The sequence below is a fragment of the Chaetodon auriga genome, chromosome 13, assembly GCF_051107435.1.
Source record: "Chaetodon auriga isolate fChaAug3 chromosome 13, fChaAug3.hap1, whole genome shotgun sequence".
Classification (NCBI taxonomy): domain Eukaryota; kingdom Metazoa; phylum Chordata; class Actinopteri; order Chaetodontiformes; family Chaetodontidae; genus Chaetodon; species Chaetodon auriga.
Window position 1 is genome coordinate 2,514,263 of NC_135086.1, and position 25,218 is coordinate 2,539,480.

The 25,218-nt window shown below is 45.6% G+C and overlaps 1 protein-coding gene across 1 annotated transcript in view; it reads right to left on the reverse strand.

The window, feature by feature from the left end:
* Positions 1–23,575, reverse strand: part of gli2a (GLI family zinc finger 2a) — a 76,042-nt gene extending 52,467 nt beyond the window's left edge. Inside the window, exons 1-2 of the mRNA XM_076747712.1 lie at positions 23,122–23,575; positions 7,263–7,402 (exon numbers count right to left, since the gene is read on the reverse strand). Coding sequence (XP_076603827.1) covers positions 7,263–7,377 — 115 coding nt within the window. The 5' untranslated portion in view covers positions 7,378–7,402; positions 23,122–23,575. The remainder of the gene's footprint in view (positions 1–7,262; positions 7,403–23,121) is intronic.
* Between the last annotated feature and the right edge of the window lie 1,643 nt (positions 23,576–25,218).

A 25,218-nucleotide genomic window follows, 5' to 3' on the forward strand; every position in this document is an offset into this window, starting at 1 on the left:
TCCACTCGCTTGCTTCTCAGAGCATGCAACCACATCTCAGTCTCAAATCTGTTGTGTTGGTCACGTGATAACAAGAGCAAGACGCCCGAGCTCCCCGAAGAAGACTGTGGGATGAGGCTGAAAGGTCTTGAAAATCTAGTAAGCTAGTAATTTTTCACACTTTGTTCCCAATATTTTATTATTTCAGCTGCTTTTCACAGACTTCATAAGGCGCCCTTAGTGTGGATGTTTGATAACAAGTGGTTGTGTTTGAGTGGGAAGATCTTACTGGACGTTTCAGCTTTCTTTCTGAGGACTGACATCAGCCTCATGTCTGCATGTAAAGCACAGAGCCTGAGTACAGACTGGAAGCAGGGGCAGCAGCTAGCTCCACTCTCTCCATAGTTCAAAATACACCTACCAGCACCTCTACAGCTCACTAATAAACATGCATCTCGTGACCGCTGACAGCAGTTTACCTGTCCGCCCTGCATTTCTCTGCACTGCCTCCACCGGCTGCCCGGCAATCTCACAGTGACAACAAAGACTCCCGTAAGTCACTGCGTCTGGCTGTCGTTTGCTTAGAAATACTCAAAACTCCCCCTAAAACCACAAATTGTTGTTTTTACATTTCTACATTTCTGTAGGTGGATTTTTTAAACTTTGGGCAGAGCCGGGCTGGCTGCTTCTCCCTGCTTCTACTCTTTATGCTAAGCTAGGCTAATCGCTTCTTGGCACTAGCTCCATACTTCACACACAGAGACTGATGTCGCTTTTCTCATCAGACTCTCACACAGAAACCAAATTGACATTATTTACCCAAATGTCAAACTATTCCTTTAACCTGTCGCCGTTCAAGCTTGATCTTTGGTGTCGACTTATCATGTGACACCTTTTCACAGAGGTCACATGATGAAACCTGAGGCTGCTCCTCGAAATCTCCTTGCTGAGCTTTGTCATAGATGCTGCTTCTAATCTTTGAAATGCGGTCAAACCTGTGCCTGAGTACTAAATAAGAAATTCCATAATAAACAATGCGTGACGTTCGTTTGGGAAGCCTTTCAGCTTTTCAGCTCTGATCCCGTTTTTGGGACAAGAGCCAACGATTTGTGGGCAGCTTTTGTTTGTTATACCTGCTTCCACTCTATTTACTCAGGCATCCTCTTCTGCTTATTTTGCTGGTTGCACGGTTTACTGCGACTCGTCTGCATCCTGTCCTTGGAGGAAGGCCACTGAAGATGACCGGTGTCACCGCTGCACGCTCTGTCTGCAGAAAGATTCACCCTCCTGGAGATGTGACCATGAAAATATATTGTAAAAGTTTATTTTGTCAGAAATGTTTATGGGATTCCTCCGCCTCCGCTGCTGACTGGGCTGGATAGTCTGGAATTGTTTCTGGCCGCGACGGTTTTATTTAAAACTTTGGACCCAGTTCACTTCACTGAGCTCACCCGCTGGCAGGTGATGCGTATGAACAGGTCTGGCTCTATGTGACTGCAGGCCACAGCTCTCAGTGATTGGGCTAATTGCTAAATGCTAGCAGGGGCTTGAGAGAAGCAGCAGCAGTGAAACCTCAGATCTGTCATTACAAGAAGCAGCATCTCCCTCAGGAAGAATTTCACTGATGGCAAAAATCAATCGCCTCCTCTTGTTCTGTGGGGCAGCTACAACACAATCACAGCAGGCATCAATTGTAGAGACACCTGATGTCCACCGGCCGAGACACATCTGAACTGTGTCTGTGTGCTACTGAGGCTTTACCAGGACACACAAACATTCTCCAGGGAACATGCAAACTTTTCAAAATGTATGTTGTTTTATATCCTCTGGACTGACGCCTGAGCGACTGCAGACATGCACTTCTCATCATGGGTGAGTGGGCTTTTTTGCTCCGTGCAGCGCTGTAATTAATTCTTTTCCTCCAGCAGCGTTTCTACGAGGGCAGACCACAGCTGTGTCTGCAGGCGAGGCGGGGGGGTGTTGTGGTGCTGTGGGAGGGGGTGAGGGGATACGAACCGGAAGAGCCTGACCGCAAACTGTCCGCCTCTAGACCAACTCACCCATAGGAACCAGGCCTGTTTACATAAGCGCCTCCCGTCCGTGTTTACAGCTAGCACACATTTTTGTTTTACCACGTCTAAACTCCTCGGACGTTTATTTTGCTTCACTTGAACTGTGAGTGTTAGGGCTACATTAGCAGATGAAAGTAGCCGAGGCTGGCAGACTGGTGGCTAAACTCTGAGGGTTACCCCGGGTCAGAGATTGAGAGTTCACAGCACAGAAATGCACGGCGTGGACTTTCAACAAGCTCTTTAATAACATGCGGTGTCTCCCCGTCAAAAGAAAGCGGTTGCCTGAGGCGACACCTTAAAGAGGACGAGAAAGCCCGGCACCTTATTGGGCTGAATCCCATCAGTCCAACAAACAAAACAGGCAGGAAGTGTCTCAGAGGCAGGGGCATGGATTACACTCTGCATGCTGGGAAAGAGCTTTCTGTTTAAGAGAGGATGAAGCACAAAAAGAAAAAGGGAAGCACAAGCCAGGGAGAAGGGAGAGACTCGAAGGACGGGGAGAGAAGGCTGGTTGACGGGGTGTTGGTTAATCCCCTAAAGCATCCATATATTTCCTCCACCTCCTCTCCCACTGCTTGTAAACGGCGAGGAATGTAACATGTTGTCTTTAGGCCCTGTGTGTGTAGACGCCTTTGGTACGGAGAGATTTATATTCGCAGACATTGCCCAAAGCATACCACGTTGCTTTTTTAACTCTGGAGGCTTTGAAGCAAAGGCGGAGCGTTCCAAAGAAACAACCAATATCAGAAATGTCCTCTCATTTGAGCCTGATTTATGTTTCATAACCACATTAGAGACCTGCCAAAGGCTGTAAGTCGTCCATTCAGTCAACACGCAGACTGGCTCAAAATACAGTTTGAAGACAAGACTGCTTAATATTTGCCTTTATGACTGTCTTCTAAGCATTCACTAAAATAAACATTTGTCTTGAGAAATTCCTTTTCAAAACTAGGAAGACAAGCCTCCATGGCGCTTTCATCTTGTTAAGAATTCAACTGAACTGCTTGGATTCAACTTGGGGTTTCTTTGCTTGTTTATTTCAAGTAAACATAAAAAAGAATCCAGTGAGCTTATGTATAATTCAGCTTTAAAAAAATGTAAATAAAAGTAATGATAATACATGTATGTACAGTATATTAAGCTTCAAAAACCTTGTGAACAATAGCTAGCAATCACTGGAGGCGAACCACCAAGCCTCCCGCTGCAGTGCTGTGCCCTCAGTATGTAGGCCAGCACTGGTGATGAGGACGCCCTGTAATGAGTGATGATAAAGGCAGCAACTTCAGCGAGTGCTAGTGGGCTCAAAAACCCGTGTTGTTGGCTTTCAAAACAGCAATCAGCGAGGCCAAAAATCCCATGAAAAAACAAGATGTCCCCCTTCTGCTTTCACTTAGCATATCTAATCTTTAAATCCAGCCAGTGAACAAAATGAAACTCCAGATAAGACAGAAAGATGCACAGAGGAAGAGACGCAGAGATGGGAGCTGGGAGGAGAGTCGAGGGGCGACTTGGAAAGCAACCAAGTTAACTGTTTATAAAAGCCACATGAATTAATGCAAGCACTGTACCGCCGACAGCCGTTTGAGTGTCTGAGCTTTAAAAGCAGGCTGATTGGGAATATGTGAACGTGTCCAGTCCCAAGTTAGGACGCAACATCTCGGTGTAAGCTGACTCTGCCAATGATGAAGCTTTAAGTTTGAAGTCATTCCGGGACAGAAGCGATATCGGTCTCCGTTGAAGTCGCTCTTGGAGGACAGCAGTGGTTCCTGACAGCGTGTGGCTATAGACCCTGACAGGAAGACCAACAACACTGGACTTGGTCAATAGGCTTTCCTGTAAGCTTGTTGCTTTCAGGTCTTCTCAAGTATCACAACAGGCATTATTGACATGCAGTTACAAAACGTTACTGTAGATGACACCTGATAGAGCGGATTCTGTCTCGGCACTGGGGAAACGAACATGTACTTCAGGCTGGTAAAAGAAATCTGCGACATGTTTGGAGCCAGGGGAGGCGTGTCTTTCGTGCCTCGTAACTCGACCCACAGCATTTCTTTAAATAGGAAACATACATAAAGTTGCACTCTGCTGCACAATTAGCCCACAAGGTTAATTAAGAAGAACTCACTTGTCTGGATGTTAAGGAGTGTAAGAATTCATTTTTCTTTATTTTGCTAAGTGGAATACTTCAGGCATAAAGAGATGAATTCTTTGATTCTTTCAGCTAAGGTGGAGGGCCAAGGAGTTAAACCAAAAGGGGGCACAGGGGTCTGGCATGAATGCAGTCATCCCTGCATAACCCTGGCCACTGAGCCCCCAACCCCCCTCATCCACCTCTCACCCAGCCCGTGGAACCACAGCGTAAGAGCCTCATTTAGGAGCACAGAAAGAAAGGCAGAAATCTCTTTCTCAGGAAGATTAGTGGCTGTCCCTTTGGAGTAGGCCTGTGGACGGGGAGGGAGCTGGGAGAGGCGGGGGTCTATTTTTCTCTGGGACATTTTTCTCTGCCAGGGGGGCCGTGACCCGCTCCAGTGCACCCTCCAGAGAAAGGCCCTGTGGCCAGTGCTGAGACCCCGACGGAGACCCTCCAGACTGTAGCTCCATCTAAGACTTACCCACGATGGCCATGATTAACACACGGCTCCTTATCGCAGAGCCACGCTCTCCTCCCTGCAAGACTAATTATACCAGACTCCTCTTCTTCATCCATCTATGCTACAGTGACCAGCCCGACTTGTGGCTGATCCATTATCATGTGGAAAAACTGGTGGTTGGGTGATTTAACGCTCTATTTTTCCTTGAGTACAAGTGAGATGGCGAGTGTTGACGAAGGCGAGGACACATTTTCGTGGCACCTCCATTGGAATATATCAAAGCTGTGAATAATTATCTATGGACAATGTGTTTCTTATCCTGAAGAACATCAATCTCTGTTGGGAGTTCGTAAGCTACGGCTGAACCTTAAGGAAGATGAATATAACACACTGTTAGGCAGAAATAATCAGAGTGTTAGCGAGCCTGTCTGCTCCACTGACCTCGTACAGTCAACACCAAAATGAGGAATGATGGAAAAATTCTCTTTGGCAAACTTTCTCAGAATATAACAAGGTCCGTAAAACAACACGCTGTCAGATCTGTGTTTGAAACTGTCGCTCTTCCTCAGTCGAGGCCGAAGGAAAGCAGAGAAATACAGCACGTCTGAGCCTATATGCTAGTTTTTGGTGTGAAGTGGGGGGGTGGGGGTGGGGGTGGGGGGGCGTCAATCGCAGGTATTCCTTTGAAACTGTGAGATGTTTTACAGTCCTGGTAGTGGGCACCTAATCTGAACACATGTTACTTTGACATGGTAAAGCACAGGCCGACACAGACTCGTAAATCCCAGGGGCCCGAGAGTCAGGTTGCAAGGGCCGAGCCTGTGGAAGCACGTCCTGTAGCTGCGAGACAGATGCAGGCTGTCACACAAAATGTGGGTGCCCATTTAAAACCATTAACAAGGTCCTGAGAAAGAAGCCGGATTCTTATCATACGGACTGAACCCAACCTGCACTTCATCCTCTTTCCTCCACTTCCCCTCAGACCCTGGATCACACTCTTCATTAGCGGCCAGACATGCTTCCATTATGTCTTCGCACTCAGAGACCCAGACAAGTTCAACAGGGCAAGGCATGTCTCCATGAAACACAAGCAAAGTGAGCTCTCATCAAGTAAGTTATGAGATTCATCGCCAGCTGACACACAGGATTAGGCCGAACAAGATGTTCTCAGGATGTCTCTGCTTCAGTTACACTGTTGTGCTGTGAAGTAGTGTTTGCAATCTTAAAAAATTATCATGCAGTCTGCACGCTTTGGAGTACTTTACAATTCCATTTCAAATAGAAGAAAAAAGACAGAGGACCTTTAAGTAAGCTAGTTTGTGAAGAATGTTTCTTGATTTATTCACATTTGCCCCATATTTTTGTTTCCACATGCATACTAATCTGAGAACCGGTTCAAGTAAAAAGAAGGAATAATCAAATTGAAAACAAAAGCAGAGCATTGAAACTATCTAATGACACACTAACGTCCTACTTTTACTGTTCCCGTGTGACAAAGTGAGCATTGTGATGGCAGGCCACCAGGCCCTTCATTAAACAGTAAAACAACTTGAATGATAAGTTTGTGCGGTGGCCCCTCGAATGATGCCAGCGTGTCCTCCTGAGGGGTTTCAGTGTCCAGCAGCCGCTTCAACCAGCAGGCGTTAGTAATTTATAACACTGGGTACTTCAGAGGCCTGAACAAGGTCTTTAAACCTCGTTATGAGGAGTTTTCATCACACATTCACTAATGAAAACATGAGCTCTCATCTTTTAATTATGACCCCTTTATGGTGGGAATCTTGCACACCCTGCACCTCCTGCGTTACCTCACGAGTGCAGATAACCCCTGACTGGTGCACGCTACCTTTTTCAGCGGTGCAAGGTAATGAAAATTCAACCTCCACAGCCCACGGCACACAATGGTCATAACTGTGTACAAGACTGAATAATTCATGTCATGGCAAGTGCAATATTTTCTTCTTTGCTGGTTTGAAAAACTTGTGTCCTCTTTGTGGAGGTGCCAGGGAGGGTGCACTGGAACGTCCTACTTTCTCACCCCGCATCCCTAAACAATTAATGCTCATGGCTCCTCTTGTGGCAGGCCACCAAGCCCATCATTAAGCAGAAATACAGCTAACGCCACAATGTCATACGACGTCTTCTTAGCATTTCAAAGGTGCTTCCCTCCTCCCAGCCTTTATCCAGGGCCTCTGATACACCATGTTGTCCAGTGCTATGCCAGCCCTTTTTAGTAATTCATGAAATTTACACTCGGGAGGTGAGAACAAGGTCTTTCGACCTCATTATAACATTTTTTCATCACCGATTCTCTGACATCTCTGAAACACGCGACCCCCATCTCTTGGTCTGACTCTTTTCATGTGCCACCCAGCTGCTTATGTGAGTAGTCATAATGTTTCAGCTCACTGCACTGCAGAGTACACGATCCCACAGAAAAACAAAAGAGCACTATATCCTACAGGCGTTTAAAATGAACAGAGCTGAAGTGCTGCCACCAATTTACAAAATGACCTTGCTATTATTCTGCAGATATTTTGCGTTATATCTTCTGCATGTCCACCCTGTCCCAAATATCTGCGGGGGTAAGTGAGAACAGAGCATTGGGAAGTAGCTGTACCTCTGGTCAAAGTGGTGGGCGAAGGCTTCTTTGGGATTTCCGAGAAGCTGCTTCCATCCAGACCTGAACCCTTACACTCCTTCTTCTCAGTGGCTGTTGGAGCTGAGGTCTCCATGCTGCTCTCCACTTTCTGTCACAACCTGGAGAAGCAGGACAGACACGAATGCTGGGTCAAACATCTCATATTGGCTGTTAAAAAAGGCAAAAGAGGAAGGAAGGATGCAGGAAGAACAGGTGGAAATCATGGACACAAGTGTGCACACGGACATGCTGCGTGAGCTGCAGTTTTCTGTATGCCACCAATCAACTACTGAACCTTGTTGATATATTATAAGTAGTGTGGTCCTCATTTATCTTTGAATATGGATAGCGAACCCAAACACAGGTGACAGAAACAGAGGTGATGCCAGGATTCTGGGTAACTATAGAAACTTTCTAAGAACCAGAGATGTGATTTGCCAAATACCAGACCACCACGAGTGAAATGGTCCATTTTTTTCTAAGTAAGTACCAAAACCTGAAGTGCAGTCCAAAGTTTACACTGTGATTTCTCCATAGGTGTGTATGTGTTTATTCTGTCAGTGTAAGTAATGTCAGGTCAGGCCCTGAACACACACACAGGTTTCTCAGTTTGATGTAATGAGTTCACAGTGCTCCTCTGTTCCAATTGTAAATGTGAGTGGCTCTTAGCGCTGAGGTTTTAGCCGCACACACTGTGTCAATACCTCCTCATGTCTGTGTGAATGGCTCGATGACTTGGCAACGTGCCACTTGTTTGACTTGGTGGGACCTACAAGATCATCCTCTGGCGAGAGCAAACAAGCCCCGGCCTCAGCCTGGGAGGCAGACGTCATTCCACACTCTCCAGCGAGCTTGCGGTCATCGCTTTTCCACCTGCTTTCAGACACTGCTGAGAAAGTGTCTGTGCGCTTTGACAGAACGCTGAGACGACGTTATGGCAAGAGCGAGCAACTGGATGCAATCAGCGGGGGTGACTTCATGTTTCACAGGTGTGGGGAAAGAGAGCGAAAAACATTTTCGTGTGCATATGAATGCTTTGGGGCATCCAAAATGAAGCACTTCAGTTCGCTGCTCGCACCTGTTGGCAGCTACAGGAAGTCAGTTGATTAAAACTTTATGCAAACGTACCAAAGAAACAATTTTGCAACCTCTCGTCTTATAAAACAAAAGTGTTTATGACTTGACTGTTGCCCAAAGGACACAAACAACACCCTGAAAAGAGCAATCCGGAAATTAAATCCCACTCAAGTCAAGGAAACAAATGTGATTTCTGGCTGTGAGGATGAAAGGGACGCATTAAAAACACGCCCTGTGTAATATCGCATGAGAACATGCAAATGGTGAAAAAGTAACCGTTCAGCGATCTGGTTACGGCGAGCTGAACGTGTGAAGTGCTGTTTTCGGTTCCATGTGGATATCCAACATGTCATCCTTTATTGTGAGGTGTGTGTGTTAGCAGCCGTGTCTGTGACCCTTCGGAGGTGCCAGTCGCCTGTCACCGAGCCAATGTAAGCCGATTAGAGGTGGGTGACTAACAGGTTTAGGCTGCATCTGTTTCTTTTTTTTTCTGGTGCCAAAACGTCCTCGAGTCTCGTCTCGGAGAACTCCGTCACTCTGACATCACCTTTGTGATAGAATTTAATGTGCTCTTTCATGGGCTTTTATCTTATTCGCAGTTGGCTGGAAAACAGGCTCTTTTAGGTAGTGAACCCTCTTGGCCCAGATAAGATGTGCCCATGAACACACCAGCGCTCACAGCAACAGACTGTGCCTTCCAAGCAGCCGGCCCCTTAAAAATAACTGAGGATCCTCCCCTTAACATCACTGTCTGATGAACATCTGGCACCACATTAATAGCTGTTTCCATGCTTTCACAGCATGCCAACTATTTGCTTTTCAATTGCCTCTGAACCTCGAGCCAACGCTCTGATGAGGAGAGGTTTGGGGTACAAGCACCTGTAAAGGTCATTTACCTAAAAATCTATGAAGCGGTGCAGTTTGCTCGACTATTAGATCAAAAAACTGTCCAAGAAAAACTGAGAGCTTCTCAGAAAGTGGCCCCAACTTCACCCTGATCCCCCCCCCCCGACTCACCCACCTCTTCCTTAATTCTGTGGAGCTGCTACGTTACTCCCCCCCAACCGGTGTCTCCCTACAGGCCAGACCCGCGTTGCCCCCGATGACAGGGAAGCCCAGCTCTGACAGGCTGGTACAGGTGTCAGGAACCAAGTGGACAGATGGCAGGGGCCAAAGGCGAACAAACAACAAGGGTGCACTTCTTTTCTCATCTTCTGGTTGGCTGGGCAGCCCGTTGTGGCACGAACAGGATAAGCCCCCCCTCCTTACCCCACCCTCTTGTGCCATGTGACCACAGGCTGGGGACTTCAGATAGCAGGGCAGGATTACTCCAATACACACACAGTCAGCACACCCCCAGCATATCAAATGATTTTCCATTTTGCAAATAAAAGTTAGATAAAAAAAAAAATCTTCCATTTCTGTCAGGATGCATCGGGGAAGCGACGTTGAACAGACCACCTCTAAACTGGAGGGAAAAGACGCCCCGGGATCGGCTTCACGGTTTGATTTACAAATGATTTCTGGGAAGCGCAGAGCAAAAACACCATAGCAATGTCTGCCTGGTGGCAGAGTCCCAAAACAAGGATCCTACAGATTACTGCTTTACGTGATTTATTTAGTTCATGTCGATGCAAAGCTGCTTTTTTTCGTGGGTAAGGCGAGACTAACCATATCCGAAACCAGTTTTACAGTGAGGCCGCTTTGTTCTCGTTGCTTCCTGCCACACAGCCACAAAACTGGATGTTTTTTTCCATTGAGAAATGTCTTTTCCTTTAGTGAATTATCTCCCAAACATTCAAAGTGAGGTTTGGTGAAGAATCCGTGTTTGTTTTCTTTCCAAGTGCAAGACTTCCGGGTTGACTCTTCTGGAAGTGAACACAGATGCCAAGAAAATATGTCTTGTATTTCATAAATTCAACAGGGAAGATGGCTCATATGCTCTGGCTGAATATCAAATTGTTATATTTAATTCATGGTTGAAATGCGTAGCAGAATAAGTCCGCTTTCTGAGCTGGGTTAGTGCACAGGATGGTGAATTTTAACAGAGGTTGTAGCAGAGATTGTACATCTTGATTTTCCTCCACCAGCCCTCGCTCTGATGGACCATCCAGACATGCCACTTAACCACACGAGGCACAGGAAAAAGACTGAGGTAATGCGGAAAGTCGCTGTTATTTCTTCTTCTGCCAAAGTCAGCCTTAAAATCATAACAGGTTCAGATAATTCCACTTGTTTCCAAGGCGGAATCACTTGTTTATGGAGTTCTTTCTCTAAGAAAACGCTCATATCTCGAAACAAAAAGGCAGAACAAACACTTTGCTAACGAATCTACGTTCCAGCTCAGTAATTATCTTGCTCCATTTGCAGATTTTCTGGGACTTAAAGGAGACAGTCTCCCTGCCGGCTCTCCTCTTTGAACTCCTCTTCCTCTGGCTCTTCATTTACCTTCAGCCCCCTCCATCTCAGACTTTTGTTATGAGACCTGGTGTGTGTTTTTCTTAGCGCCTCGATCAGTTTCAAGTGTTCCTCTCCACCACTACCGTTCAACAGCTCCCCTTTCACCAACACTGAAAGGAATGCAAACACACATCAAAAGAGGCCCTCTCATTCTGAAGATTTCCAGGCTTTGCTCTTCTTACTTTCTTCCTTCCTATCTTTCAGTCAATGCGATCCGTATGCTGGTAGGCTCTCTTTCCTGGCAGCGCACACACACACTCATGCACGAACACACACACTTACATGGGTGCACACTGTGAATTTGCACACAAGGCTCACCAACTGCTGTCCCACACTCTGCTCACTTGGCAAACAGAGTGGAGATGGAAAGGTGAGGTCTCCTGCCCCTATGCCACCTGCAGACCTCTCTGCTCAGGTTTCTGATGGCGACACTCATGCAGGTCAACATAACAACCATCAAAAGGCAAAACCTGCTTGTTTTCCATACTTTCATGTCTTCATCTTTGAGATGTCGACGTGTTATTTTTCAGATTTTGTCCACACTTTAGTGCTTAAAGTATTGTGATCTGATTTTTCTCCAGCATGCTTCAGAGTCACTGGAAAGCAACTCAGCTTCTGCATTTACAATGGAGATACTTTTACCTTTCTGGAGTATTTCTAATTCTTACCTGCTTGATTTCAGAGGGAAATATTTCTACACCACTTTTTATACTCGCTGATGATCACAAGAAACCATGAACAAAGGGTCAACCGTCATTTCCAAACAAATAGACAGACTTGTACCAGATTACACTGTGGGAGATCTGCAGCCTTTGCTCATTTAAAAAAAGCACTTTTTCTATCTGCTCTGATCAATATTCTTGTATTGACAATGGATCAAATAACTAAGTGTAATGTGGATTTCTTGTGACGAACCAACAGAGAGTGATCGCTCAGCTCTGTTGCTCCCGTCAGATCCATGGATTAGCAGACTGACACACCTTCACACAACAGAGGAAGGATGATCACAGTGACGACTGTTTTAAAGACGGACTTGAAGAGTCCAAACTTGTCCTTCAAGCTGTCTTACATGTAGAAAGTCACCCAGTCTTTGCGCTGCTGCAGCTCTTAAACTTCCTCCAGCTGCACCAAAAGTTGGCACAAGGCTAAACACGATGATCCACTGAGGAGGAATGTTAGAACCGTCAGATCTAATTTACAGGTGGACAGGTGTGTGTGTGTGGGGGGGGAGGTGGGGAGGGAGTCCACACAGGCTTCTTCAGTTGTACCTTCACTGTGTCCGGATCCAGAGAGCTCCTCACATAATTCAGACAAAGTACAGCTGTTTTTCCCCTCGCACGGCCAGCGCTAACCACCTTGGCCAGGCTCTGTCCGGTGCTATACGGCAGCTTCAGGAGGAACCTTTAATTTACCGTACCAAACGTTCTCTACATTTCACTAACCAAGCACTTCCTTGGACAACACAGCTCATTTTAATCCAGGCCGCCACAGTATTTGTTTTTATGTCAAAATGGAGAAAAATACGAGCCTACAGGGGTGACACCCACTGCGCCGCTGACCCCGATGCTTTCCAGCCACCAGACTGACACCTACAAAGCCTCACATCATCAGTAGCACAGCGCAGGTGTTACCTGCAAACGTTCAAACATTTTTAACTGAAGCTGCCATTTCAAGTCCTTCAGTTCTGCCAAAACAAAGTGTTTCATCATTTATTCCTTCCAGTTCGAGTCCTTCCTCTCATGTTAATCTCTATTATGTGACCAGTCTGAGCCAGGAGTCACTCGGCCATTACAGTGACTGCAGTTGGTGGACGTGACACACTCACACTCACTCTCACACACACACACACACACACACAAACACACACACACACACAGAAAACTTGACTCCTTCTTGTCCGCAGTGCTTACAGGTCTTATGTATCCGCTGATGGTCCAGCTAGGACACTTGAATGCCACCTCTCTCTGTTCACTTGAGCTCTAACGGTCTAAGTTCTTGTACTATAACTCCCATTTCAACACCTTTCACTGCTTACACTTTATCATCACTTTCCTATTATTCACACTCCTTCAGCTGCTCCTTCACGTAAAGTTAAGCCAGCAGTGCAGTTTAGCTCCCAGCCATTTATCAAGTAACGCTGTTGAGCTCTCAGCTACACGTGAAACAAACCAGCCCAGCTTTCCAGCTTTTCATGCAGTTCAGTTCAGCTCCTGGCCGTCCGTCCAGCTACTCCGCTCCGAGTCAGCGTTTCAGCAGCCAGCGATCCCACCGCAACTGCTTCACAAATTCCATCCTCTAGTTTTTAAACCACATTTTGAAACTTTCACCTTCGGTTTACCACATTTGAAAGTGTATTCCTGCCAATGTCCGTCATTTAGACGTTTTTAGTTTTGGATTTTTTTTGGGTCAGGATGAAGAGAGGACATATTAACGGACCCCTTGGGTCATGGTGAGGCAAAAGAGAGCTCAGAAGATTTTGCAAGAAATCTGCTTTAATCATGCTGAAATCAATGGAACACAAAGCTGGTTACAAACCAAGATCCTATGTTAGAGCATGTAATCCTTCGTGCACTGGTACATTCAAGTTTATAGTCTAGCATAAAACAGAGTGCAGCGAGTTTGTCACTATGTGCAGTTCCCCTCAGATCTGAGGAGCGTTTTAGCATCTTTCAGCTAATAGTTTTGGTTTTATGAGGTCTGCAGCTTTCCTTTATTCTCATAACATCATTTTCCAAAGCAAGCAGTAGTTTTTAGTGAAAAGCCTCCCAAAACCCACAGAACACAACCTGCCAAGAACCAAATGGCAGACCAAGTTAGCAACTTTAAGCAGCGAACATTTAGCAGCTTAAGAGCTAAAAGAAGAATGAATCAGATGGAAACACGACTCAACATCAACGCCAATGTTGCTCTGCATCTGCTGGATGTGTAAATGCTAAAAAGTTAGCCATATGCTAATGTTGTGTTTAAAGCTTGTTTCCACTGCCCCCAAGTGGCCAAAAAAGCCATTGTTGCAGGTTTAAAGACTTTTAGAGAGACCTCTTAAGAACAGAGACCCCTCATTGTAGGGATTGGTGTAAACACCAACAACATCTGCCAACAACAAAGAACAATAACTTTACTTATGTCCTTCAGATGTAAATTACTTTAAAAAAAAAAAAAAAAAAAAGTCTCAAAATCCGGCAAAATCCGGCAAAATTTGCAGGTATCATCACAAAGAACTTCATATCAGACTGACAATGTTTTTGTTGACAGATTACGGACGGCAAGCTTCAGAGGCCGCTGCGAGTAGACAAGTTTGGACTGGGACAGGGCACATTCTCCATGCGTGAATCACTTGTATTTGGAGAAACGTCTCCCTGGAAGGATCTGACGCGCAGGTCTAAAAGGTCACGAGGCAGATCGTGAGAGCTTTGACAGCAACACATTAGCCATTAGTCTGATTCAGAGGTTGAAACAACATCACTACAGGCTGTCACACATGTATAGATTCAGGTCAGTCAAGCGGTAAGGGGAGGATTGCCGCAATATACTTTCCAAACCAGGGTTCAGGTTTTCTCTGGGCAAGCCTTTTAAGTGCTTCACTTGGCTCGGAAACTAAGGGAAGTTAGAAAGTAAAGGGAAATTTAACCTGAAGGTGATTCAAATTTCAATTCAACATAATTTATCTTATTGACCCAAAGCAAGATTGTTCATATACTGTATGTCAGGCCTGTTTTTAATCATGCAGTCATATAAATTAGGGCTTTTAAACAAAGATTTTCCCGGCCACATTCCAGGTTTTCATTAATCTCCTCTCTGTTCCAAACCTTTACAATCTGCAGACTGCACATGAGGACCAAATCCCTTACCAAAACCCAACCATCCAGTGGATTGCAGAAGATTCGGAGTAATGAGCATCTAACAACTGATGTAATATAAAAGGCATCTAAAACAGCAGAGAAAAGCCCCGTGGATGAGTTCTTACCCCACCCCTGAACCTGACCTTTCCTGCTAGTAAAGGCAATATCCTGTGGTTGATCTCTTCGTCTCCCTCGACCAACAGAAAACAGATGTGGAGCTCATGGCCTACACACAGTCCTGGGCAGGGAGGAATCTACATGGATGCGATTTGGGTTTTCAGTCTTCAGAGAGTCAAATAACGACAACGACTGAGCAGACGCTGATGCATGGGTAAAGAATAAACTGACGAATGAACAGATTTACAGACAGGCAGGTTACAGGAAGACGTGCGAACAGTTAATCTTTGAAGTCAGCTGAGGGACAGCTAAATGGTAATGTTAGTACGGGACAACGCTCACAATAACAATGCTAACTTGACCAGGTATGTTTACTGTGGTCACATCTTAGTTTATGTGTTAGCATGCTAATATTTGCTAATCAGCACTGACCATTAATCATATTAGAAACTGGGGGGGATGCCATTGGTTTTGCAGGTGTGTGTTCATAACTCAAAGTAAAGGACAAAGTGAAATATTGACCAGATGATGGTGAGATAGGAAAGGTCAGGGATCACGTAAGTTATTACACTCCGTCATGTGAGGCAATGAATGTGTGCCGAATCTAACCAAACACTGTGGAGACGACTCACTAAAACATAAAGGTCATCCTCGTGGAGATAAAAATTCAGAGGATCTCTAAAATCATTGGGTTTAATCACAATCCATCCAGCAGTTATTGAGATACCTTTGTCTGGACCGAAGTGGAGCCATGCTGCTAATGTGGCTAAAATGCTAAATGTGAGCATCTGCTGCTCATCTCACGTTCATGTGAGCTGAAAAAACAATCTGAATATGTTCTCAGGAAAACTGCATTTTTCACTATTTTCAAACATTTCTTATCCAAACTGCAGATTCCTCGATAATTAAAACAATCTTGAGCTGAAAACTGAAATGTTTTTATTGCTGACACATCACAGCTGAATTAGCACTAAAGTGACCCCGTAGTCACGTCATGGAGGTGTGTGTGTGTGTGTGTGTGTGTGTGTGTGTGTGTGTGTGTGTGCATGTGTGTGTGTGTGTGTTAAAGTCACAGCTGTCACCGGTGCCACATTGCACGCCGCTTCCTCTTTCAAGCATTTGGACCCGGTCGTTCATCCTAAATGTGTTGTTAGCACTCACTCTCGACTGCGTCAGCTGTCAATAACCTCAGCGACTACTTAAGCAAGACTGGCTTTGTGTTTGTTTGTGTGTGTGTGTGTGTGTGTGCAGAACCACAGCGGATATGCATACAAGCCAGTGAGTAAAGAGTTGGCCCAATCAAAGCTGGCATTTGCTGCGCTCAGGTTTCACTGTGGTGCAACTTGCACATTGTTGTGGTGAATTTTCCTCTCCAGTACAAGTGCTGCTGATAGTTGAGTCTGCGTCTGTGGTTGGACATCGCCGGCCCTTACAGGCCAGCTGCCGCTACGTCCGAGTCAGATCTCAGGCCTTTGGTGACAGCAGGGGCACCTCCCTTGAAGTCGGGGGGATGTCAGTGTGTGTATGTGTGTGTTAGTGCTGGAACGTGACCTGTCAGTAGCAGCTGTCGGAGCATGTAACCAGGTGAGAGCTTGTGGTAATCGCAGCTACCGCACTAAGCCGGCTAAATCTGAAAATGCATCTTTTTCTCACCATTTCAGCCATCTGTCCTCGCTGAACCGAGGCACAGCAGAGCCTCTCGGCCTCCGCTGTGGATGCCTTTTAAAGCACAAGCCTTGTGTTTTAGCGGAGATGGCGAAGATTGACCTTTTGGGAAAGTATGACATAAGCCTGCTCAGACAGGTTGAAAGCTGTAAAGTCAGGAAGGCAACTTTCTGTCTCCTCTAACACTACAATTAGCTACAAGACGCTAACTCTGTGACCAGGCACGACGCAGGTGTGACCACTGACCTGCATTTCAGTTTCTTTTGTGATAAACGTCACATCGTGGCCATAAAATCGAGATTTGATCGACACCTGCGTGGGAAATGTTCACCTGGTTAACAGGCTGAGTGTATCTGCTTCAGTTCTTTGGCCGTTATAAAAACACTTCAATCATGGAAGGCAAAAGGGGACAAAAAGTAGGTTTAAACAGCTTCAGTTGAGAGTATTTTTTATGTGTTGAGTCAGTCGAGTCCTCCTTAAACTGTGTGATCTGATGTAGTTCGGACTAACAGAGCTGCAGTATAACCACTTCTAACCACGAGGACCAGATACTGTAAAATTGCTGTGTTGCATCCATTTCAAAATTCACTTGATTTAACAGAACTTTGTGCAGTTGGCTGTTAAAAAAGCTCTCGGCAGTGCGAGGAAGGACGACATGTATGTAGATTTTTCGCTGTCTTCACCTTTTTTTTTTTTTCCCTCCGGAATGCTTCGCTACGCTACGACCACCTGTTGACACCAGCGAGTTCACTCCGAGAGCAGCCTGCCATCACGAAGCCTCGCATGTGAAGCAGCCGAGCAAAGATGGCCCCGCACGTAACCAGCGCGCTCTTCATCCCACTTTCCCTCTGATGAGCTGATTACAAAACACGAGCAAACCTCATCTTGGCCCAGAGCCAGAGCCCGAGAGAGGAGCGGGGAGATGATGTGAGGGAGGAGGGGAAGGTTGCTGAGCTTGTTGCTAAAGACAACCACATGTCTCTATATCCCATCTCCACTCTGACTCTGTCTCTCGTCTCCGGCTTCTATCTGAGAGGAGACAGTGGCCTGGCGTGGAGTCAGCGTGATTTGGGATCTAATATCTGCCGTCATATGGAAACGTAAGAAAAGGAGCCCGACCGCCCTGCCCTCGAGGCGGCGTCGACTTTATAGCTATGGGAGGGCCTGCAGTGTAAATCACAACTTACAAACCCCTCACCCTTTCCCTCCCAGCACAAACCCCAGAGTTAGAAACACAAACGGATCCCACTTTCTTTCTCTGTACGATGGCTGCGGACGCTGCGTAGACCCCGATCTCTGCCTCTGCATCAGATTAGGGCCCGTGGCAAACACCGCAGACAATACGCCATTGTCTGCGTCAGTCTATCAGCTCCCAGTCACACAGATAGCCTGCTGGGTGTTTGAGGAGGAAGCGATGATGATACAGTGAAGGGAAGTCATGATCCTCCTCCTTCTTACAGTCATACGCACCAACGGCTGATCAGCTTTTAAGAATTTAAAAATGAGCTATTTCATCAACGTGAAGTGTTGATTCAGGACTGAAATCCTGCATTTCACAATCCTGGACGGCCACACCAGACACAGAACGAGTCATTCAATTTGTCATTAGAACAAGAACTTAACAACATTTAAGGTGGAAAGTGACCAAAAACACAAACTCTGCCAATCTGAAGGTCTTTTCCACTGAAGAAGCCCCGCGCAGTCTCAGCTTCGCGTTGCATTACTCGAACACACCTCTGTTATGTTCATGTTATTTCACACCTGACTGCCCTCTGCATGGCTGAAATGCTCTTCTTCTGGCCATCCCATAATAATCCTACATATGACGATCACTTGAACAGAAACTGAAGCAAATGTGTTCAAACTGCAGTGACATTAAACTGTAAAAAGAACGAAAATCAATCATATAATCACATTTGAGACGAAAGTTTTCAGTTTTCACCTGATAAAAAAAGTCAAAACTGTTTTTTTTTCTGCTGATTAATCAATTGACTAATTAATTAGTTGGTGCTTTAATACGATCTCTTCTGCCATCTCTCTCCTTCTGTTTCTCCTCCACCCTCATGTTCGTTTAGTCATAAGCAAAAGCAAAAGAAAAAACTGCAACTAACAGATATTTTCACAATCGATTAATCGATTATTTTCTTGATTAATCAATTAGTTGACATCTTCATCTCATCTTTGTTTTGTACGGCCAGCAATTTAACACTCAAAGATATTTCATTTGCTATCAGTGAAGACTAAAGAAACCAGCAACAACACACATTTGAGAAGCTACAAAAAGAGAATTGAACAAATTTTTTTAAATACTCAAAATGATGAATTGATCAACAATTCCTGCTGATTGGCTGATCAACCAATCGACTAATCATTGAAGCTCTAATCTTGTGATTTCACTGTGTTTTCAGGACAAACACTCAGTGCTTGGAGGAAAATGGGAAAGATCCACCTTCCAACATGGAAGCAAACAGCAGGTTAACCATCTCCCGTGAAAAGCAAAGGTTCAGGCTGCTGGGATAAAAAAAACACCCCATCACTCTCCATTGTCCACAGAGTTTATCTTGTGTGGAGATAATGAAATTAGCTCCACCATCCCCCTCCTACAAATGAACTGACCTCCCGTGACCTGGGCAGGGTTTCCCCAGAAGACCCCAGAGCTGCGACCACCATTGTTCCTTTGTAAGCCCGCAGACAATGATGATGTTACTGCTAAGATGCTTTTGGGAAATTGGGTTTCCGATGAGTCAGTGTGCGAGTGAAGGAGTGTGTGAGGAGCTTGGCCAGGATGTGACGGGATGATCTCCGCACTGTGCTGGAGATGACACATCATGCATCACACAGAGTGCTCTGTACACAAACCCCGGCCTGCTGAAGCTTTCCTCCCTTTCGGAGATAAAGGAGCTGGCTAAGGCCTCTTCTATTTCTTCTTCAGCAGTTACAGAATGACGGATGCGCAGTCATAGGAAGACGGTCGTTAGCCCTCGCTGCGCGACTTGGAAATACCGTTTTCCTGAGACGACCTATTTCCGCTGCAGTTCCAGCTTCAGATGAAGGTGAGCGCCTCCGGTGATTGATGAGGTCAATCTGGCTGTAATGAGCTTGTCAGGTATTTGACCATACGGCCCTTAAAACGGCTTGTTAAACGCACATCAGGCTCTGTGACTTTTCTCAACGACGTGTTCTTCGAGGCCCGACAGTTTGGAGGCGTTCTTTTGAAGGCAGCGCCACAATCCAGCCTGACCTCACTTTCTGTTCTGGCCTTCGAGTGCCCACTCATAGCCGCTCTAGTGTAAAGACGGGGAGGCGGGAGGGGTGAAATGTGCAACCCCCCCACTCCCAAAACTCCTCTTCCCTCTAACCCAGATATGATGCGAGCCTCTTTAACCTCACACACTTGAGGGAGAATGAACGGGACGCCTGGAGGGGAGCGAAACGAGCGGCGTTAAAGCGAGCGGCGATTGTCCTGCGCCGTCCTCACGCCGACAGCAAAGGGTTCAGTGAAGAGCTCTACACATGAAAGTGAGCGGCCATCTCTCGCTCGCTCTCCCACTTTTCCCTCCAGCTGAAGTGCGGGCTGACTGTGAGGGATCGCGGTGGCATCGCTCGACACGTAGCCGCCTTTTACAGCCTCTAAATGGCCATTAAAGTCTCATCAATTCATGCCTGCACATGAGCGAGTTTCAGGCCTCTGTGGGCCTCGCAGCCCAGGACGCCATGACAGCCAGTCCCACTCGCCTCTCTGATGACAGAATAAAATTCATTACCATCAATTATTATTTGTTACTGTAAATTATTGAGCAGAAGCACCAAACATTTGCTGCTTAGAGATTCTCAGTTGTGACTAATATGCAGTTTTTCTCATATTAAGAATATTCCGGGTGCTTCACTGTCCGTCAGACAAAAACATCACATCATGGGTTAAAACAATCAGTCGATCAATAACAAAGAAAATTAATTGACAACACTTTGATCATTCATAATCAAAAATGCAGAAGATTCTCTGCGTCCCTCAGATGTAAACACATCTTACATTTCTGTGTTTTCTATCATTTCAGATTAATTATTTTGCCGTTTCAGGCCGTTGGTTGAGCAAACGAGCAAATCTGAAAACATCAGGAAACTTTTTATGAGCATTTTTCATTTTTTTTCTGACATCTGATAAGACACTAAGATCTGGGAAATCGTGGTTGTCAATTTATAATAGAATAATCATTAGCTGCCACGCTATTATGGGCTAAATTATCGATGGGAGCAGTAATGACTGCCTGCAGAATAAAATGTCCGGTCATGGCAAACATCCTGCTCTGCAACACACGCGTGATCTCACTCAAACTGCAGGTGATTTCATGAAGAATTGTTCGTAATTGTGTTTTCCTTAGCGGAAAAGAGAGCGGCAGCCTTTCAGGACAGATTGATGTTTCTGTACTTTGACACTGGCGTCTTCGATGGCGCACCTGCAGTGGTTCATCAGGTAAAGCCTGAGCAGAACAGGCAGAGATGCTGATGTCATGAGATGCTGCAGCACACCTCCAGTTTGTGTTTGCTTCAGATTGAAAAAGCTCTTTCTACATATGCTTCTCCACCACCTCCATCCATTCAGACATCCAGTCTCTGGGGTTTACATACAGTTTTGTTACTTGGGAAATGTTGAAGTGAATGAAACCAAAACAACAGAATAACTCCCAAAGAAGAAGCTGATGATACGACCAATGCTAAAACTTTCTGTTGGTCGTATGTTGTAGAAAATTTAGTGCTGACTCTTAACTTCTGTGTGTTTAGCAGCAGGACATTTTTCAGCTGACCCGGCGAGGCCTCGGGGGCAGCCCACCTCACGCGGCCCAGGCCACGACGCGGCGACGGCCGGCAGGGCGGCCGCGTCGGTGCAGGGCAGCGCCTCAGCTCGCTGAAATGAGGGTCGCGGTGGGATGGCGTGAGGTTGAAGGCATTCTCTCTCTGTTTTCAACTTTTGAGTTTACTCAGCAGGAGTGGGTGGCTGTGGTGGAGGAGGGTGGTGGGGTTCTCCTCCCCCCTCCTCAGAGTCAGTCAGACTTCACCCTCTTCACCCTCTCCTCCAACCCTCCTCTCAGTCCCTGTACGCTAGACTTCATCGGTATTTGCTTTCAAAAAAAGCTGCGAACCCCCCTCCTCTTTCCTCCTCCTCTCCCACCCTCTCCTCCTCCTCCTTGGCCTACACCCCTCCAACACACACACACACACACACACACACCACAGTCACTCCTTTTCCAGTATTTGGTTCATTAAATTTTCTGCAGACTTCCAGAAAAGAGGCAAAGAAGGAAGCAGATCAATAAAGTGGGGCCTGTGCACGGAGGCGATGTGTGAAAACGGGGGCTACAGCAGCGTTCATACAACAGCACACGGGGGCCGGGCTGTGGAGATGAAAGTGACATGGCCACTATGGGTCTCTGAACGCTGCAGAGCGGAGCCCCCGAACTGAGGCTGAATGAGCTGAATAGGCTCATCCATTCTTTACTCCTTTCACTCTCCGTAGGCCCTAACTGTTGGAACTCTTCATTCCTCACAATGGACAAATGCACTAAAACTTTTTTCCTTTTTTTCTCATGCAAATCGCCTCAGCCCTGACTGGGGTTGTCATCATGTGAAGCGGAAAACACACATGCACTAATCTTACTGATTAAAGATCGCCAGTGCTGCTTTAATTTCAAACTTCTCCTCTTCTTCGTCTTAAACTTCTGCAGTTTTCCTGCTTTTCTGGCTGCTTCTCATCAGCGTGCAGAAACTGTCATCCAACCGTTTGATTTTAAAACGCGGATTATAAGAGAACCAAACAGTAAATGTAGGCCAAAACAACTAACAAAAAACTGGGACTCATAAGTCCACACATGAGTTTGGAGATCATTAGCTGCGCCTGGTAGATAGGGGTAAAAGCCAACAGCAAATATTGCTGCTTGAGGGCCCCACAAAGGCGTCAAGTGTTTGTTGACTGCTCAGGCTGGAGAGCAAACAGTAAACTTTGAATCTTTCAACAATAAGTACACATCTCCCACAGTCCTGTCACAGGCGCTAATGTGTCCATGCTGCTACTGCACTCCTCATGTTTGTCTCTTTGCTTTGTGGCATTAAGAGATTAAAAAAGTGAAGTGCTCTAAATGTGAGAAAGTGTGTGGGCGGCTGCATTAGTGGAACCTGTACTGGTGTCATTGTTTGATAGTTTTCATTCCAGATTTACAAAAAAAGAAGAATGAAAAGCCGTTTTCTTGGTGTTGGAAAATGTACTTAAATTTAAATTATTTTATTCTAATTATTATTTTATAGGTTTAAGCATAAAAGAGCTTCAGTGTGTGGAGGCTTCAGTGGAAAACACAGCCGTTAGAGCACTTTGTGTTGAACTAATGAAAGCTGTGCGGAGGGATTGGCGCCGAGCGTTCTGATCGCATCTCTTCCCATATGGATCAAGTTGCAGGACAAAAATTTTTTGGATTCCTGTGTCAGATAAGTTCAAAGTGCAAATGAGATGTGAAGCTGCCCTGAGCCTCATCTGCCGCAGAGAAAGCGGAGCAAAGCAGCAGGAAAATACTTTTAACAACCCTGAAGTGCGAATAAACGAGCGGAAAAGACGAACATGTTGAAGCAAAAGGCAAAATTCAAGCGACGTCTCCCGACCCGCCGCTGTCAGCATCACCGCAAAGTTTCCTTACCTTCGCTGCCGTCTCTTTCACTTCGACACCGAGGCTCTTCCTTCCACTCACTCTTTTTGTCCGGGGAAAACTTTGCCTGCAGTCTGATTCCCGTAAACTAGGACTGAGCTGGCACCGCCGCTGAACGCACGACGCGCAAACAAGCCTCTCCGGACCGGACGCGAAACTCCATGAACCGAGTTCAGAAAAGTTTGGAGACACTCAAAGTTTGCACGGCATTAGCAGCCGCTGCGTCCCGGAGAGTGATTCAGTGCGCAGCACAAGTCGACTCTAACTTTCTCTTACAATCCATCTTCTCCCAGAGGTGCGCTCTTGTGTGCGTGCTTTGCGCGCATTTCAGCAAACTAACATGATGCGTAAAAGCTTTTTTTTTTTTTTCTTGAGTTCACGTAAAAGTTTGAAACTGAAGGCGGTTCGGTTTCACTCGACAGTTGCAGCAGAGACATGCGGTGGTGTTGAGATCTTCAGGCTGCTGATCTGTTTTCAATCCGACCCCCCTTCTTTCTCCTTCCCCCCTTCGCCATCTCCTCCTCTCTCACTCCCCTTGCTCCCTGGTGAGTTGGGCCATTTGCTGCAGCAGATGGGCCGGGCTAACTTTATCCAGCAGTTGCAGACGGGGGGAAAAGTTAGATAAAGTTTCATTTATTGTTCGATTTTTCAGGGGATTTACAGTTGAGAATGTGCTCCGGAGTCACAGCAGTTATCAGACTTTACGCTCACATTTCTGTCAGCTGCAGCGGCGCTGCTCCACAAAGCGAAGCTTCGCTCACCGCGTCCCAGCAGCTTTCTGCCAGTTGGAAAAAAAGAGCTTTTGAAGCTACTAATGTTTTTTTTTTTTCTTTAGGAGCAGTTTTTCTTTGAGTGGGTGGACGGATAATCAAACTCACATTTACCAACAAATACATCCAGCCCCTATAGTTAAAGCGTGTTGATTTAAAAAGTAGAAAGCAAGCGGTCTTCATAATTCATGCTTTGTTTATCCCAATCCAGGCTTTTTCATCTTAGCTGGAACCTTTTATTCAGCAGTGCAGCGGGGGCAGCGGTGGAGGAGGCAGTGATATGCTGCGGACAAACAGCATTTATTATGTGATTCATGTAGATTTCACCGAAAGTAACCCTGTCCGTGCCAGTGCGCTTAAATAATCACTGGAAGTGAAGAGAAGAGAGAGAATGAACCCTGTTTCTCTCACTCTCTGCAATAAGTAAAGTTTCCTATGCTAGAATTAATTATTTAGGACATTAATTTAGAAGTATTCAACACACAATGTGCCCATGAGTGAACCCATGAAGGTCTGAGAAGTAGATTTGGACACAGTGCAGCCCTCAAGATTAGTTAATAGAGCTCAGCTGAACGTCTTCATCAAGACGAAACAGTTGAATCACAGTGAGACTGAAGCTTTCAGGGCGGCTGTCCTCTTTGCCTGCTGACCAGGCCTGTGAATATTACACTAAACATTGAAATATGATTATTTTCAAGTCTGTGTCATAGCACTGAAATGTTTTAATACCACGTGGAATTACACGACAGACAAAACGGCCGAACTTAAGTGAAGACTTCTGGTTCACTGATGTTCAGAATAAAGTCAGACACACTGCAGGCTGCTGTGTCTTTACTAAAGGAAATCAAACACACAATATTACAACTACCTGCTGTAAAACGACAGTTCATGGCGTCTTTCCATGAATTCAGATTTCAGCTCATATTTTATCATATGAAGAACATTATTTCTTTTTCTCTGTCATTTAACTCACATAATTGTATTTAAAAAAGTTGTACTTTAAGTTTAAGTCGGCCTCTTTCACACCTGTGATATTAATATATATATATATTGTAGTATTATTATTATTATTATCGTCATGAGTTATGATGCATTCAAGGGTAATCAGTATTTTAATGTTGCAGTTTTAACCACTTTACACTGTTGGCCTGTTCATTATGTTTTATATATATATGATCTTTTATTTGATACCTGCAGTGGAGCTAAAATTTGGTCACGTGTCAGTTGGAAAAGTTAAATAAAATAAAAGCACCCTCACCACTGCACAGTGCGTGAGTGAATGTACTTAATTACTTTCTGCCGGTGGTGAACAGGGCTG